We start from the raw sequence: 18806 nt of genomic DNA, 5'->3' as shown, positions 1-18806 counted from the left end.
CGCTTGGGCCCGGCCTCGTCGGCCCCGCCTCCGGCCTCGTCGGCCACGCCTCCAGTCACTTCGGCTCCGCCCCGGGCCTCGTCGGCCCCGCCCCCGGCCTCGTCGGCCCCGCCTCCGGCCTCGTCGGCCACGCCTCCAGTCACTTCGGCTCCGCCCCCGGCTTTGTCTCCAGTCACTTCGGCTCCGCCCCGGGCCCCGGCCTCGTCGGCCCCGCCTCCGGCCTCGTCGGCCACGCCTCCAGTCACTTCGGCTCCGCCTCCAGTCACTTCGGCTCCGCCCCCGGCTTCGTCTCCAGTCACTTCGGCTCCGCCCCCGGCTTTGCCTCCAGTCACTTGGGCTCCGCCCCCGGCCTCGTCGGCCCCGCCCCCGGCCTCGTCAGCCCCGCCCCCGGCCTCGTCGGCCCCGGCCTCGTCGGCCACGCCTCCAGTCACTTCGGCTCCGCCCCCGGCTTTGCCTCCAGTCACTTCGGCTCCGCCCCCGGCTTTGCCTCCAGTCACTTCGGCTCCGCCCCCGGCTTTGCCTCCAGTCACTTGGGCTCCGCCCCCGGCCTCGTCGGCCCCGCCCCCGGCCTCGTCAGCCCCGCCCCCGGCCTCGTCGGCCCCGGCCTCGTCGGCCACGCCTCCAGTCACTTCGGCTCCGCCCCCGGCTTCGCCTCCAGTCACTTGGGCTCCGCCCCGGGCCTCGTCGGCCCCGCCTCCGGCCTCGTCGGCCCTGCCTCCGGCCTCGTCGCCCCTGCCTCCGGCCTCGTCGGCCCTGCCTCCAGTCACTTGGGCTCCGCCCCGGGCCTCGTCGGCCCCGCCTCCGGCCTCGTCGGCCCTGCCTCCAGTCACTTCGGCTCCACCCCCGGCTTCGCCTCCAGTCACTTGGGCTCCGCCCGGGCCTCGTCGGCCCCGGCCTCGTCGGCCTCGTCGGCCCCGCCTCCGGCCTCGTCGGCCCCGCCTCCGGCCTCGTCGGCCCCGCCTCCGGCCTCGTCGGCCCCGCCTCCGGCCTCGTCGGCCCCGCCTCCGGTCTCGTCGGCCCTGCCTCCGGCCTCGTCGGCCCTGCCTCCAGTCACTTCGGCTCCGCCCGGGCCTCGTCGGCCCTGCCTCGTCGGCCTCGTCGGCCCCGCCTCCGGTCACTTGGGCTCCGCCCCCGGCCTCGTCGTCCCCGCCTCCGGCCTCGTCGGCTCCGCCTCCAGTCGCAGGGCTCCGCCGTTTCAGCGGAAGCCTCGTCGGCCCTGCCTCCGCCCTCGTCGGTCCCGCCTCCGCCCTCGTCAGCCCCGCCTCTGGCCTCGTCGGCCCCGCCTCTAGTCGCTTGGGGCCCGCCCGTCTTAGCGGAAGCCCCCCCCCGCCTCAGGTTTCGGCCGCGGTTCCAGCGGTCCAGCCGGACATCTCAACTGCAGCTGCCACCGCGTTGCCACCGTCCCTTCTCACCACAGCGTAGGCCCTGCCCCTCGGCTCTGGGTTGCAGGCCCCGCCCCCTTTTTCACACTGCGCAGGCTTGGCCTGCCGGATGCCGGCTCTGCCTCCAGGACGCGGCGTGGGTCTCTTAGGGCCCTCTCCCGTTTTGCCAGGGTTCCCCTACACCGCGCTAGCTGGCCCCTCTTTCCTCGGAGGCTGCGGGATACCGGCTCTCTCCGGTTCGTCCAGTTACCAGTCCTTTCCTTCCACGTCCTACGCCGCGGCTGCCCCGCCCCCGGGGTATGCCGGGTTCCCAGACGCTGCCTCCCTCGCCTCAGTTGTCCCAGATGTTGCCTTCTTCGCCTCGGTCGTCTCAGACCTTTGGCTGCAGAAGCAGCCCCAAGCTGTTCGACCGCTTTGCTGGATCCTTCTTAACAAGCACCGGGTTCCCTTCTTGGTTCACCTCTTGGACGATTTCCTGCTCGCCTCGCCCAGCTCTTCCCCCCTGGCCCGAGACCTGGCCGTTCTCAAGCGCGTGTTCGCCTCGCTCGGCGTCCCTCTTTCGGAGGGGAAGACGCTGGGTCCTTCCACCTCCTTGGAGTTCCTGGGCATTACCCTCTATGCCGTTGCGTTCCAGGCTTCGCTTCCGACCGAGAACCGGGATCGCATCGCGCTCCTACAGCGTTATTTCCTCGTCGCCCCTCGTGTTCTAAGCGGCAGCTTTTGTCCCTTTTTTAGGTCACTTGAATTCGCCATGAGGATTATTCCCCAGGGTCGCGCTTTCGTTTCGTATCTCCTGGTCCTTGCCGCGTCGTCTCCCTCACTCCACAGGACATGATATCCGTCCCGCCGACGTCCCGGTTGTATACCGACGCTGCCCCTTCAGCCGGTTTTGGGGGTTTCTACCGGGGCAGATGGTTCGCAGCTCCATGGCCTAGCGAATCATGCCGTTCTTGCGTCACTTAGTTTGGCACTCCATATCTAACCAGTTTATCCTTAGAGCCAAGCACGTTCCGGGTCACCACAACAGCATAGCTGACTCCCTCTCTCGTTTTGCATTTCCGACCTTCAGGATGCTGGCCCCCTATGCAGAGTCTCTTCCGATTCCTGTGCCACAATTCTTAGCTACGATCCTCGTCTTGTGACCAGCCCTAGCCGACCTTCTGCAGATTTCCCAGTCCGCCATCCTCGATAGTCTGGCACCCCGGACTCAGGCAGCTTATCGAACCGCCGGGGTTAAAATTTCGCTCCTTCCACGAGCACTATGGGTTGCCGTTCCCCTCCTAGACGTCCTCACTCTAACAATTTTCGTCTCCCACGCTTTTGCTCATCAATCACTCTCCATTGGCACGATTAAGGCATACCTTAGTGGAATCGGCTTCTTCGCTAAAGCACTAACCGGCATGCCTCTTTCGGCATCTATCCTCTACCAGGTGAGTCAGGTCCTTAAAGGCTTACAGCGACAAGCTCCACAAGCTACCCGCCGCCAACTCCCTCTCACGTCGGACCTGCTTGGGCGATGCTTAGCTTCTATCCGCTCTAACGTGCTGCCCCCGCACATATCGCGCACGCTCGAGTCCATGTTCTTGCTGGCTTTCTTCGGCTTTCTTCGTTGCTCCGAGTTTGCCCGCCTTCCCTCGTGCAGTGCTCGGCTAGGCTTCCTCACGTGGGTGCCAGCCGAGGCGTGCCTGACCGCCTAATCAAGATCTTAGTCCGTTGGTCATCCACAGCATACGAGGTCTACACACGCCACAACCTTGGCGATCTACAGGAAGCTCATTCCACGCTTCTCTCTTAGACTTCTTTGGGGACGAGAGCCCGTGAGCTTCCCTATCTGAAGCCCCAAAACGACAACGCCAACGTTCTAAAATAAACATCTTTTCATACATCATACCTGAGGTTGTGGTTCTTGTGAGCGAAATGGAGATAAGTATTTATATTTATCAAGGTTCGAGAGCCGGACCACACCTCCTATACGCCTCTTCCGCCCGCCAGCCTATTTAAGCCCCCCGACTACTAACCTCGTCCTCTCGTTCGGAGTTTCCGGCCCCACCCTCCCTCCCTTCTACTAATATTTTTTTCTGCTATTTCTACAGATAGGGGACGAGAGCCCGTGAGCTTCCCTATCTGAAGCCCCAAAACGACAACGCCAACGTTCTAAAATAAACATCTTTTCATACATCATACCTGAGGTTGTGGTTCTTGTGAGCGAAATATACTTAGGGGGATGGTGGGTCCCGATCACAGATTGCACAATTGAGAATGGACTGAGGGAGCGAGGCTTCCCCCAAAACATTCAGCAAGGGGTAAATGAAGCTCATTCATGCTAGCAATTTGACTGAATTTTTGGAGCCATTGCCATTATCTAGAATAGGTCAAAAGTAAAAAATAGCAAAAGCATAAAATTAGGGAGATGTTGCGCATGCTAAGACAAACACATTGAGGTAAGAAAGACCTTGTGTTCAATACTGACTAGCAGAAGGGTTAAAAGGTTTCAATGGAAAGTCCATATGAGCCAGGAACTTCCAGAGCCAGCCGTCATTTCCTTACGGTTACAAAAAACGTAGGCGACAATAAGTCCTTTGTAAATTTTATTGTCTATGGTCCAGATGCCATATTAGCAGAGAACCACTGCCATAAAATAGTCTTGATCCTGTTTTGAGTAACAAGTCATTGCTAAAATGTTTTAGAACATCATGAAGTGAAAAATACAACTGTTGATATATAAAATGTTGGAAAACAAGCAGGTCAGGCTGTGTCTGTGACAAGTATTTCATGACTTATAAAATTAAAAGTAGTAGAGCACTTGTACCTTTGTAAGACAACAAAAGCAACATATTTTAGGGCTGGGTACGGTTAAATGATATCTGGTATCGAAAAAAAAAAGGCTTAGGTACTACAGTATCGAAGGCAGGTACCAAAAAGAAATATAAAATCTTTATATTCAAATTTTGATGCTGCTGGTGCTCAACTTTTTTTTTCAACAAGTTGAAAAGATTTTAAAAAAATAAAAAATTGGGAAAAACAACAAAAATTGGGGTACATTTGGGAAAAATTGGGAAACATTTTATAAAATTTGAGGTGAAAACTTGGGAAGAAAAAAAAAATTGTGGAAAGTGTTTTTTTTCTGCCATTTTGTACTTTAAGGAAGTTTCTTTGTTGTTTCACCTCAAACATATGAAACAAATGCAAAAGAAATTAAATGGAAGGAAAAGGAATAAATTCACATTATTGTTCTGTTTTATGGTTCTAAATGACAAATATTTTTGCATAGGTATCGTAAAAAATATTGTTCAGGTATCGGTATCGAAAAGCAAGTATCGTTAAAGTACCGGTATCGAAGAAAATTTAACAGTACCCAGCCCTACTCCAAACCCTATTCAGGATCGAGTTATGACCATTTGCAACTGAATAAAACTGCAGTACAATTCACTAAATATATGCATAATAACATAATGTAAGTCACGATGATTACTAATATTTGTGCTCTAAAGGGCCATATTGCCAAGCTAAAACATAAATCTAGCTGTGTTTCTACACAAACACATGGCGTGTTGTGTGTTATGCAAACAGAGGCTGTGAGGTGACGTGAGGAGCATTACGTACATGTCTCTGAGCAGGCAGCAGCAGCTTTGAGGAGGGGCAGGCCCAGCAAACAGTCACACAGGGAGTTAGCAGGGAACTCTCCTGGGCCTCTAAGCCAATTACTGGAGCTGCATTGATTGAGCCAGCACTTTAAGGCCTCATCTACACAAGTACTCCCTTAATACACTGGTCAGACGATGGCAGCATCACAACCACAAGCTACGGACACACAGTCATTTGCATCCATTACGGCATGATTCAGTGATGGGGATGGGAGTAATATAACCTTCTACAGTTTAATTTCAGCATGTAGTAGGCTCGAGTCGCTGACTTTGGCAGAACTTTAAACCAGATGTCCTTACAGGCACAACCAGCCACATTCTAAGTCTTTTGACACAAAAATGTCTGAGGACAGTTTTGACATCTTAGAATATACTCTCAACTTTGCCTGATTAATATCACAGATAAATAAGAAATGCATCATTATGTGCAAAGATGATATTTCTAAACACTGTGCTGTAAAATATATGACTATTCAAAACTAATTCATGCATTAGTTTACTGCAGCATTTCATTCCGTTAGTTTCTTTTACATTGATGTAGATGTCTTACTAACACTGGATATGAGATATAGCTACGCCTCTGCTGCATCTAACTCATAGACAGCTATTTCTTCAATCCTGGATATCTGACCTGAACACCAAGGTGAGTATTAGGGCCACTGTGGCTTTTCAGTCAGCACTTCCATCCCCCATTAGAGGGATTGCATAGAGCATAATGATTTATGAAGGGGAACAGAGGGAGAATCAATGTAGCAGCGGCCCTCCGATTAATGATTAAGCAAATAGCCGCACGCCCTGCTTCTATCTCGGGGTAAGGCGATGGCAAAAGCTCGTCATGCTGTAGTGCTTTCAATTAACTCATGTTGTGGATTTTCAGCCTGATGCATCCTCGTCGTCAATGCAAAACCAGAGAGTAGGACCCATTTGTGTAGAAAAGGGTTAGCATTAGTATTTAGCACTACTCCCAAAGATGAATTATTGTAACTTTCAGTTAGTTTCAAAAATACACTTAGGTCATTTTAGCTAAATTACAAACATTTTACAGATAATATTGACAATGAAGCACAACAGTCGCCTTAACTCTGGTTCTGGGAGTAAAAATCACATGTACATCTATGGGAAAAATGAATGGATTGTTTACTTACAAAACCAGAGCAGGTATCTGTGTGGGCGTTCGCTGTTGAGCTCCATTCGGCTTTTCGTTTTCTGATGCACTTTGCCAAGGCTTGGGACTGGCACAAGAAATACAGGCTCTTTTGCTGATGATAATGAGTATCTGGCAAATTTGGCGCATTATGATGCAACATAAATATTACAAACTAAATGAAAACCCTATGCTTAAAATGTTCAGCCATATGGAATACATACTGGCGCAAATAATTGAATTCTTCCACAATATTCTGACAGAAGGAGCATACGCAGGTTGAGTCAACAAATAATCCCACACTGTCCATTTCTATAACTAACTTCTTTTTTGTTGATGTGACAGTACCTGCTGGCTGTGAATATCTAAAGAAACTTGTTAGATAGAGCATTAGAATGAAGTTGTGAAACAAAATATTTCACCTTAAGTATCCATTTTGAACTGTGCACTTGAGAAGCAATTTCCACCAAATCCCCTCCCAAAAATCTAGAAACATGCACCAAACAGCACCCCGCTTTCCCACAGTATTTGTCGGCCAATTTTTTTCTTACGCAAATCCAAATCTGGTTTCTTGCTGGGATGCAATGAATGGAGGGATGATGGACCGAACCATAACGGAGGAGCAATGGGGAGAGTAAGTGAGTGAAGCAAGGCACACAATACTGCTGCTGCTAACCCACACAACAGGCCATTCTTTGAGCTCGCGCCACAACAGTCCTCACAGCTGAGACCCGGGCTGCTATTCTCCTGCTGTTCCCCTCCTGCACTCCCCCCCCCCCCCCTTTTCAGTATGGGACAGAAGAATGGGTGAGGGCGGGGGCCTGCAAATGAATGGGAAAGCCCAAGCACGCTCACACACAGACAATTTCCTAGCATCATTAGCCCAAAATGTCATAAAGATACACAAAAGAAAAGCCGGTATAGGCCAGTGCCGCTATTCACTTTCATCTATTTTTACGCACAGTATTATTGGGGATGGGATGAAAGGAGGAGAGTGGGGAGAGGACAAGTGCATAAAGGTAGAGTCAAAAAAAAAAAAAAAAGAGGCCAAATTGAGCTCAGAGGGATTGCAAGATCCACATGCCATAGAATAACAGGGTCAACAGCTGGACAAATGTAGACCTGAAGTTAACAGCATCTTGGATAGCCGCCATCATCACAAACGTCAACAACACACAACGGTCTGCTCCGCTACATGCGCTCTCGCAGCTTCTCCTCTCTGACAAACAGAATCACCTGCTCCAAAAGTCGCTCTGTCTCTGTCTGTCCTCTCCACCCACATCTTTCCCAATCTAATCCGGAAGAGAGGGCATCACTCCTCACTCAGTGCAGAAGTAAATGTCAAAGAATTACCTATTTGCTGGTGTAGCTACTGCCTCGGCTCTCCTCCCTCTCCTCTCTCCTCGGTGCGCTCGGCTAATCCCCCACACATATTCATCCAGATAAAGCCGAGCAGGCAGGATCCAGGCAGGGCCCTCCCCGCTCCATCCACATCCACACAGCCGCCTCGGATCTCGGTCCCTCCGCGGTGCTAGCTCCCAGGCAGGCGGCAGGCGAGTAGGCAGCTGCCGTTTTTCTTCAAAGCTCCACAAGCGGAGCGAATGATGGGTCCAGCCCAGCTCCGAGGCTAAGCCAATGTGAGCCATTCACACTCACAGCCCCCTGCATGCTCCCGCCCACTGCTCCCCCTCCCGACTGTGCTCATCTTCCCCTCTGCCTTGCTGCTATCTCGGCTATTGGGGGTGCAACATTATTGTATCTAATCAATCATGAATTTGTACAATACTGAAAGGAAAGTTTCTGCTTCTAAAATGCATTGTTTGCGAGCAGAGACAGCAACATAGACTAGGATCCTTATGAAGAGATTATTTTTTACACTTGACAGAAGTAATGTGACAAGACAGGGCCAGGTCCTTTACATTAGAAGTCCTTCCCCATTCCCAAACCCCTCAGCAAAACATGACAATAAAGAGGCTATACTATCATGAGATGTGGACATTGTTACACTAATAATCAAGACTGAAATCTTGCCTAACACATGGTTCCTGTGATAAACAGTGGCTCTCATGATGGCGATGGAAGATGACACTAAACTGTACGACTCACCATTCTATAATTGCTAACCTCCAGCTGTTCATGTGATGTCAGAAGCTGCGATACACTGCACCGCCCCGTTACTGTTTGACCGGTAATACATAACTTTTGTAATGCCACATATTTTACCTTTTTTACTGGGTTTTAAAAAATACAGTACAGCAACTGCGCTCTCAGGACCGGGCCCTTTCACTTGTGGATCAATAAAGCCTGTCTAAGTCCAGGTGATTTACAAGATTAAAATACACTTTCACCGAGACAGAAAAAGACTTGGTTGCTGGCTAAGCTACTGTATGTTACTACATTTTGATGGGCCAGACTTCATTAGAGAGGGATTTACCTGCGTGCTGGCAGGGCAGGCCTGTACCTGTGTGGAACGTGGATCACTGCCCGAGCAGCTGACCGGAAAACCCTGAGCTGCCCCGAGGTCAGCAGCTCTGTTTGGGTTCACGCACTGTCAGATATCACAACAAACCCTTCCACTCGGTCTTCTTTGTTAAAGGCAGAGTGAACCAGGGCTGCCAGTTGAATCATAATCAAATCCAAATGAGTCTTCGCTCAAATGTTATTGCTCCTGAACATGTTGAAAAAGTGTTCTGTAGACTGAATCTTTATTCTAATTATAAATTGCTTATCTACTTACATTACTAGTCAGAAATGTTGCAATTACACAGTGTATTCTTACAAAATCATGCAGCCCTAGGGTACTGCTCTACATTATCATACTGAGAATACAAATTAATTGCTGTATACGCTTTGTAATGTAGTGTAATGTAAACTAGTGTCTACTATCTAGGGGAAAATACAGTGTTTCTACATCACCAAAAGTACGATACAAAGATTTCTTGGTAGTCTTCTCCAGTTTGCAACACATTATCACACACATTATCACAGTATAGTTTATTTAAAGACAACCAGCAATGAATACAGGGAATAGGGTTTGAGTGTAGCATAACAGGACATGCCATTAAGTTCTTCCAAGTAGATTATGCTTGCTGTTCAGATTGCAAATACTCATTCATCCGCAACAGTTTGATCACACAAGTGGAGTTCTTTGACAAAACTAGCTCCGAGGCACTGACGCCAGTAAACAGTGAGTCTGGAACTGACTTCTATCCAAATAATCACAAGACACTCACACACGAGCATTCACGATCACAACAGAGAATCCTTGTATTCTCCATGAATTAACACAGTTCATTCCACAGAGGGGAGACCGCTACCAACAACATAGCTAGCATGCTTGGAAAACCACCGCTTTATTTGGGGTCTATGGAGCTTTTTTGGACTTAAAGAATCATTTGACGTGGGTGTTATATGAGCTGACGGGTTGACGTGAGGGGAAAATGCCACTATTTGCTCTGATCAATTTAGGTGCAGCTTTAAACCAATTGACCATCTTCCACTGGATTTCCGATAGGCCAGTCGGAGATAAACAAACTGTTTGAGACCTCCATTTTCCCCCTGCAGCTGGTCACATGAGCAATAAACTGGATGTGCCGTGGTTATGACCTGTGCTTGGCACGGTACGGTGTTATATTTTGATTTCATTTATGAAGATACAGCACTAAATCTGGCGGGGAACGATTTAGAAGCTGCACACAAACAGACCAACCCTTCGCCTGCACCTGCCATTCTACACAATTACTATGCAAAAACACATATTTGCCTAGCACTGCCATTAAGCCTGACGTCCCCTTCTCTGCCCTGGCACCGTTCACGGCAACAGTCAGGACCACGAGCCTTCTTATGCGTGTACTCTCGAACGCAAACATATAAACAGTGCGTTGTGGGAGAAAAACCATTGGGAAGAGACACAAGGAGGCTGGGGCCCACTCATCCGTTACCAGAATGAATGGCCGTCATTAGCATGAGGCTCCCCAGCAGCACCCTGCAATGCAGCGACACACACAATGGTTTGGAGTGCCACGCTTCCCCCTTGCTCTGTACCCCCCCTCCCCACCAAGAGAAGCCCTTTTGTCTGAACGGCATCTGGACCTGACCTCCATGCGATCGCAGGAGATGACCCCCCCCCCCACCCCTCTCTTAAACAGAACCACTACAACTCCTCTCTCCTCCTAGCACGGCTGTCCTGTCTCTGCCAAAGCTTGCAACACGCACCACCCCGCTAGCCCTCTCGCCTGTACCCCCTGTCCACCCTCCCTTCCCCAAGCGTAGCCAAGGCGCACAGCCATCTCTCGAGCTTCTTCAAAAAGGGGAGCACTGTTTTTGCACAACGGGGCCCAGGCACAAAGCCTTGCAGCTGAATTCTGAGGAAGAAAAAAAAGCAGAGAAGAGAGAGCAGCGAAGCTATACTGGCCATCTGTCCCTCTAGGTTGAACGTGCCTGCTCCAAGTGTGCCTCTGCCACCCCCTTCTCATAATACTACCCACCCCTACCCCCACCGCTCCTGATTCCCTTAGCCTATATAGACAGCATCACATAGACCACCATTTCAGTGAGAGGTGGGAGAAAAAAACAAAAACAAATTACACTTGCCTTGATTGTGGCGTCAAGCGTTAGCCTCTGAATCACATAGTAAATCCTTCATATATGAAATAGGGGGGGGGAATGCAGTCTCCCCCTCCAAACAATGATGTCCACAAGATGACGAGAAGCAAAGGAGGTAGAGATAGAGAAAGCGCGCGCGAGAAGGAGAGAGAGGGAGGTAGCAGCTCGAATGTGACAGGGAGAGACAAGGCGAATGGCAGGAGGACGCTGACACACAGAGGCTAGAGGTTTTCAAGAGGAGAACGACACAGTAGTGGGGGGGGGGGGGGGGGGGCATGGGGGAAGGAGGGAGGCTTCGATGCTGGGATAACGCGAAAGCAATTTAACCCTCAACCTGAACAGCAGCTGGAGAGATGAAGCAAATGGCTAAAAAAGGCACTGTTCGATCTCTGTAATGGTGCACAATACGGCATGTTGTGACCAAATTTAATTTTGTTTAATTTTGATCTTGTACTGTATCCACTTTATTGAAGTTATAATATACTATAATATACTTATAATATGGCTACTTTGTTTGCCTTTGCCCATACCAGTCTATCTCAATGTTATGTTTCTAATACTGAATAAACAAATACATTTTTACAAATATGGTAAGGCAAACCCCAGCGGATACTTCCCACACTAGAACAATAAACACAAAAACACTTTACATTTTTTCCATAAGTTCAGACTATTACATTAAATTCTTTAATTTTGCTTCTGTTATTATTCACCCCCAGTTGTTCACAATCCCCCTCTGTCTGGAACAGCTGCTGTGGAGACTCAGCAAAATGAATCTCACAAGAGAGTGAGCCCTCGATCAGTTGTGACAATCACCGTACATGATAACAATAGTAATCGGTAGCAGAGGAGGAGGAGAAGAATGAATGGGGAGTGGGGGGGGGGGGGGGGGGACGGACGGTTGGAAGCAGTCATGGGAAGTGGGTTAAATGGTCAGGAATCTGCTCTTTTTTTGTTTTTATAAAGATAAAATATTCTGAACAAACTAGAATTTAAGGAGTAAATGGTGCTAAACCAATACTATAGGCTTGCTTTGGACCAAGTCTGAGCCAAGAAGACTTAAACCAGGACCGAAACAGAAGTAAATCAGGACTAAACTAGTGCTAAAATAACTCTAGAGAGAGGATGGACTAAAAAACATTGCTCCTCCTCTAGGGAGAAGAGAACAACAAATGTCAAGGGGCAAGGGGTGAGTTCATGTGACACAAGTGGGTTCTTCCAAAAACCCGAATGAGTGAGGAAAAAAAAAAACAACAGCAGCGGTCGGCCGTGGCACCTGTCTGAAGCCAACACATGTGTCACAGAGAAGGGGGTACAGCCTGCACAAAGGGGAAAGCCACAGGAACGGCCCAGAAGTGTGGCCTTTTATTATTTGCCTGCTGCTTTGTTCTTCTGCAGTGTCATGCCAAGACTGTATTTGCATGTGTGTGTGTGTGTGTGTGTGTGTGTGTGTGTGCGTGTGTGTGAGAGAGACAGAGAAGGGGGGGGGGGGGGGGGTAGAAAATAAACAGGAGGTGGTGGCACTGATAGTATGTATGAAAGAAGGGGTAGGATGAAAGGGAGGTGTAAAATTTCACTGTTGGACGGGGGCAGATTGTGTTGTAGGCAGATCCATGCTGTTAAAGGTATAGCACACACAGGAAAAAGGGTTGGCAAATATACCATAACATCTTGTTTTACATAGCGTTCAGTAAGACGAGAATTATTAGGAATGCAAAAGAGAAGTTTGTTTTGCGACTTCACCTTTATAGGATTTTTTTTTTTTTTTAAGTTCAAAACATCCAGCATCCCGGTCTAAAAGGTAATAACTGAATCTTGCACTGGATCTCCGACTAAATATGGTGCTAACCTGCTAATGCTAATGATTCTTTGCAGTTCTTTGTGTAAACCAAATCATAATTCTAGAAAAAAAAAAAAATTGAATCATATTTTTTCCCCCAATTGTTAATTGTATACTTTTAACAGTGGACTTACACAATGTACAGAGAATGGTTCACCTTCACTTCGCGATTGTTTTCCTAACACCCCGCACTAATTGTTTAGGTTCCCTGCAGCTCATTCACACTCAGCTCTTACGATGTTCACAAGTACAAAGTCAATTCATTCAGCTGAAATGAGCTATGTAACCGAACAATAGCATTGCCCTCAGACATCAAGCATCTATTGTTTTGTCAACAGAGAATGAAGCAAAAACAAGCTCCATATTTTATTTTTTGCTCTAGCCTGGCTAACACCAGACTAAAATCACAAGTGATATTTAGTCTGGGGACCACCAATTCATTTTCTCGTAGGAGAGGTGTGGTTTACGATCGTCCATAGTCGTTTATTGGGCGATACGAAAAAAAAAAAAAAAAGTCTCATGCGTCTGCACGTAGCCCCAGCCAATCATATCATCGTATGAGATGACGTATGACGTACCCGCTGTAAACTTTTGAGCTAAATTATTTAGAACAAGGTCTAAAGCTTGATCAAAAAATACCATTGTGTCTGCTGCTGTCATGTTGGATCCGTAAATAAACTTTTTTTTAAATTATCCGTAAATAAACTACAAGCTTCCATATATCGAATAGCGCGTCATCGTCTTGCCGTCCCTCCTCGCTCTGTGATTGGTTCCCAAATCCACCGGAGATTTGGCCATGGTCCCCAGGCTGTTGTGCAGTTCGAAATAATTCGAGCGCACACAGCAGCCTGGTGTTAGCCAGGTTATTTTTGCTCTACAAAGAAGAAAGATTTATGATTCTTGCTCTGTGATGTATTGCAAAGCTTCAGTTTTCATCTCCCCCTGGTGTCTCTGGCCAGAAAACCGGGTCGGAGGCCCCAATACACACTAATGGGATAATGAAGAAGAAGCTATCATGCTAACGGGCAAAGCTAACTGCGGGCTAGCGCCACTTAAACAGTACTTACAGCCAAGTTTGAGTGAAAAAATTATCTCCATTGTGTAATTGGATGTACAATATCCCTCTCTCCCTTTGTCTTTTCTGTCAGCGTAGTATTTACTCTCTTAATGAGTAAAAAAAATGCAACTTGCTACAACACCTGCAGTGGCGCTTATGGCCTCTAGGGGCATGAGTTACTTAGTTCTGCTTTAAATACAGCTGCAAATGCATAATTATTCAGGTTGGGCACGGGGTATTAATACACACTATAATATTGGGGATTATTGATTTGCAATGGCAACAAAAAAACGAAAAAGCTTAAAATGATGAAGAAGAATAAAATGTAATTGGTTATAGCGCATTGAAAAAAAGTCTTGAAATAAATATAATCATAATTTGACATATTCTAATTTATTCCACCATGCCACCAGTGTTAGTGGGGCTGAGTGACCTAGGTATATTTTGAAGTCAATTCACCTTTCCAGAGGAATTTATGGATATACACGCAGACGAATACAGTAAATGTTACAGTACCCACTTGTGGTTTTGGCCTGTATTTTCGGCGTGTTACAGCTTTGTGTCGCGCCCTCTTTGTGAAGGCTCAACACACTCATCACATAATCAGGCAGAAGTCTATTTTCAATATATCAGAACATCATAATCCCAGCGCGGTCAGCCCAGGGGGAGCTCAGAGCGCAGGATTTAGCGGTCACATGGCACTGGGCAGAAGAACCATAGCCAGGATACAGATTGAGAGCAAGAGGGCAAATACTAGCGCAGGGGAAATGCAGCAATTACAGTCCCTACAGCAATGAGGTAGAATTAGGTAAAAAGTAATATGTTTGAGAGAATGTGAAATGTTTTATGAATATAAAAAGTTTAATTATTCTACATTTTAGATATCTTGATTGCAATGGCTCACAGTTTATAAAAATGAATCAAATATGAGTTGGAATATAGTTTACAATTTTATTAATCTAAGGGGAAACATGTCAGTTCAGTGGAAACATAAAGGCAATATATAAGCTTTTATTTCTTTAGATATATTTTGATTCAGACATATCATATTTTTTGTTTATTTTTCTTGACTAAGACACACATTTTATTGGGAGATCCTGTCATGCAAAACGACCGAAACAATTGCAAATGAGCTGGCGCACAAATAACCAAGCCCTGCTTCATTCAAAAAAAAAAAAAAAGTAGGATTGCGGATTGACCGATGATTCCAGGCTTTGTGAAATACTTAGACTTTAGCTAAGACTTTAGCTTGTAATCCATGTGTGACATTGTTGCAACCTAATCATGACACAAGTAGTACAGGGAAAAGTAGTGCCCAGTATGACCTGGGTGGAGATTCAGCTAGTGACAGATTTTCTCAACAAAAGTGTTTTGAGATCGTTAAACTTCAATAACATTTGGCAAACTATACTTTCCTCTGGATAAAACAAGATACATGGCACGATTTAAGCCAGTGGTTGTCACTAGGGCTGGGTACTGTTACATTTTTTCCAATACACCTATAACAGGCCAAATTAACCCCCGCCCAGATTAAACCCGGGCATAGTTTGGCCTAGGCCAAACTATGCCCGGGGGTATAAAATAGCCTAGGCTAGACTATACCCCCCTGGGCCAGAATATACCCGTCTAACTTTTCACAATCTGAACAGATGTTCAGATGTTATTGTTATGTTCTCAAAGTGGTTACTGTTATTGGTATGTTCTCACTAAATAACCATTAAGGAGAAGAAAGAAAAATGCATGACGTTTTCAGAGATTTTGTGATAAAAAAAAAAAGTTTGACATTGATTTGACTTTTGAAATGTGAACATTGGTAAAAACATAATATAGGCCTAGCTATAATATTGCATCACATGTCAACTTTGTATGCCTTGAATTACCATAATAACTATAAGCCACTGAAAGTGCAAATCCTCCGTTTGATGACGCTTAACATTTGTTTCGTGCGTTGTTGTTTTTTCTTTTATTGACAACGCTAGCCAGTGATCTTCCCTCGAAGAACGGAGCTAACTGACTTAAGTGTAAGAAAATTACAATTTTAAAACTCTAAAACACAAGCTTTTTTAAAATCTAAGAAGTGCTTAGCAAAAACAGATCCGTGCTATTTAAAACAATCAGGTGACATTTGTGATAAGGCCCAGTGAGAGTGTCTTGCCCAAAGACATAACAACAGCCTGTGCCTGCAGGAGCATGGATTTGAACTGCCAACCTCTGGTTAAAGGACAACCCACTCTATCACCCTAAACTACTGCATAATTCTTGCTATATCACTTAACATAACTGTTAGCATTGGGGGTAATAATCTGGCCTGGAGGGGTATGAAATAGCCTGGGCTATAATATACCCCGGGGTATAAAATAGCCTAGGCCAGAACATACCCGGGGTGTAAAATGGCCGAGGCCCCTTTAACCCCGGGTATAGTCCAAATCGGGGGTATACTCTGGCCTGATACACCGAATACTAGGATTTTGATACCGATACCTGAACGACATTTTCGATACCTATACTAAATTATTTGTCATATAGAACCCTAAAAGAGATTAATAAAGTTCATTTATTCCTTTTCCTTCCATTTCATTTCGTTGGCATTTATTTTTTCGAGACCAGTAGTACCTAAACCTTTTTTTCTATACCATACTGGCAGTGTTTAACGGTACCCAGCCCTAGTTTTCACCCAGTCCTCTCAACTTTGTTCCTGGTCTGAACGGAAAATGTAAGTAACTCTCGACTAAACTGGGCCTAATCCTGATCAAACGCTGAGCAAAGATTGAACTTCTATTCAATAAGACTGCAGACAGGACTCTAAAAGGCTGGGCCAAGAGTAGAACTACCCAAACCTTTAAAACACAAATACAGAATGCAATAGTTTTTCACAATCATTGCTCATATTACTACTCACAAGGCACAGCATGGCGATACAGATTGGCTCGGATGATTTTCTGAAGCTCATGATCCGGGGAAGACTTCTGAAACCTCAGGCTCAGGTAGCGCTTCAAGTCTTTATTCAGCTTGTTACCTGGAAAGAGGGGGAAAAAAGATGTGGGAATGGGTAAAAACTTCGCAACCTTTTTTCCGCACTCATCAATAAGACATTTTTCAACAGTAAATTCATAATAAGGAGACATATATTGAATTTAAAAACTATACCCAACGGATTCTACACCCAATTTGTGAATGAGTCATGAATGGATGTAATTATTGAAAAGTGTCTCTGATTGGACAGAAATCTTAGCCTTAGTAAAGCATGTATCCAATGAGAACTGCTGATGCTGCTGGCTACATTTGAACAAAGCTTGGGCGCTCACAATGGGGCCAGATGGTCAGGGCTCGCTCTCACGCCAGGGTCGCGTTTAGGACCATTTAATGATCTCCAAATATATCTTCCTGTCTGGAGCGCTGGCAGTCTCTTCAGAGGGGAGTGCCCTGCCTCCTGTGGGCCTATGATCACTGCACAGGGCTTTCTCTTGGCTTCAGGACACCACGTCATGGTCACTGCGGCTGCTGACAGAGCAGGTAGGCACTCCATTATAATGAATGAGAATCAAATATTATAAAAGGAAAAAAACAAAACATAAATGAACATGCTTCAATGGAAATACAGTCTTATATCAGCATTACAGTAACTGCAAACTAAGGCTGCAAGACCAATTGCACTGTGCTCTTAATTTTGAAACAAATAGCCATAACTGTTTGAGATAAGATGTGATTAGATAGGTGTAATGGCTAAATGAGGGTTAAGACTTTATTGATCTCACATGGAAGAAATTAACTTGTTGCACCAGCTCCCAAGAACACTCAGGGGGGTTCCTGAATTGTTTAGCTATACTATACAATCTTCACCAGTAGTGTCCAATAGTGGTCCAAACCAAAAGACAAGAATATGCTTGCATTAGTAAAGAGTTGCCTAGGTGATTAATAGGTATGTTGTTATTTCATTTGCATTATGTGTGTTTGTGTGTTTTCAAGGTGCATGAAATATGGTATCTGCAAAAGATTAAAGTTTTTTCAGAGATTTTCAGAGACATATATTGGTTGCATTGCTGTTCCAGTACATTGTATTGATGCCCAGTTTCTGAGTCCTGAGAGTCTAGAATCTGAGAGGGGAGGAGAGTGTTGTTGAGAGCGGCCTGAGGTGTGGTCTGCACTGACATCATCCTGTGTCACATGGGCTTCTTCCCCGGATGGACTCACTACGCTATAAATACAACGATGAGATTGACCTAGCAGCACTAATCAAAACACTATTGCAATCAGAAAAAAAACCAAAATGTGCCTAATAATCTCACTGAGGTTATGCGAAATAATGGTTAAATATGATCCCGTCAAAGATTTCAGTGGGCAGATACTCAGCTTGCATTAGATGTAGCTGTATTTTTCCTCTGCACATGTATAGCCCCTCTGTTGGAACAGCAGCACTGTCAGGTAATTGTTACCTAGCAACAGCCGTACTGACGACCATCATTACGATCGTGGCTCGACTCACAGCAGTGAGACTGTAAAAATGAAAAACATACACCACTCTCACTCTCTCAGTCTCACAGACATCCGATATGCACGGGACTCCCTCCTCATATGCACTATAGCCCTGAGATACACAACGCCAGGAAGAGACTAAACCAAGGCTACACTAAACAGATTCAATCTAAAATGTAGCCTATACATGAAGAAACCATCTGAAAACCAGGCAAATCAAGGACTGGACAAGGGATAAACTAAGGCAGAGTTGGCTTTCAGACCATATTTCAAACCGAGGACTAAACAAAGTCCAAATGAGAAGAAAAACAAGGATGAATATTGAAGAATTTAAATTAAAATTTGCTTATAATGTATGTTATGGTTGACCGATTTGTTATTTTTTTTCTTGGTCAATGCAACTTTCTAAAAAAAAAAAAACGACTTTCTGTATAAACAATGCTCGTCAACCAAAATACAAAATACAAACATACAACAAATAAAACAAAAAGTAATAATACATGTCTACATGCTTTGTTTGTCCAGTAAATTTACTGAATTCAGGCACAACCTTGTATTTTGTTCAGTCAAATTGGAGGCCAAAACCAAATTCTCTTTAGCTTAATGCCATTAGTCGATATTCTAAAATGCAAATATTGGCCCAATCTTTTCATTTGGTGGT

General features: G+C 46.1%; 1 protein-coding gene across 12 annotated transcripts in view; it reads right to left on the bottom strand.

The window, feature by feature from the left end:
- The window catches only part of LOC306963952 (membrane-associated guanylate kinase, WW and PDZ domain-containing protein 1-like), a 96466-nt gene that overhangs the window by 52085 nt on the left and 25575 nt on the right, over positions 1 to 18806 (bottom strand). For 10 of the 12 annotated variants that reach the window (XM_079557745.1, XM_079557742.1, XM_079557748.1 and 7 more), the window contains exon 2: positions 16572 to 16688. In XM_079557745.1, coding sequence (XP_079413871.1) covers positions 16572 to 16688 — 117 coding nt within the window. Of the gene's footprint in view, positions 1 to 7523; positions 7784 to 10763; positions 11005 to 16571; positions 16689 to 18806 lie in introns of those variants that run through there. The other 2 variants (XM_079557744.1, XM_079557743.1) reach the window with 2 other exon arrangements.

The sequence above is a fragment of the Gobius niger genome, assembly GCF_951799975.1.
Source record: "Gobius niger genome assembly, chromosome: 6".
NCBI lineage: Eukaryota > Metazoa > Chordata > Actinopteri > Gobiiformes > Gobiidae > Gobius > Gobius niger.
Note: the sequence above shows the minus strand (reverse complement) of the source record. Positions and strands in the feature narration are given on the sequence as shown.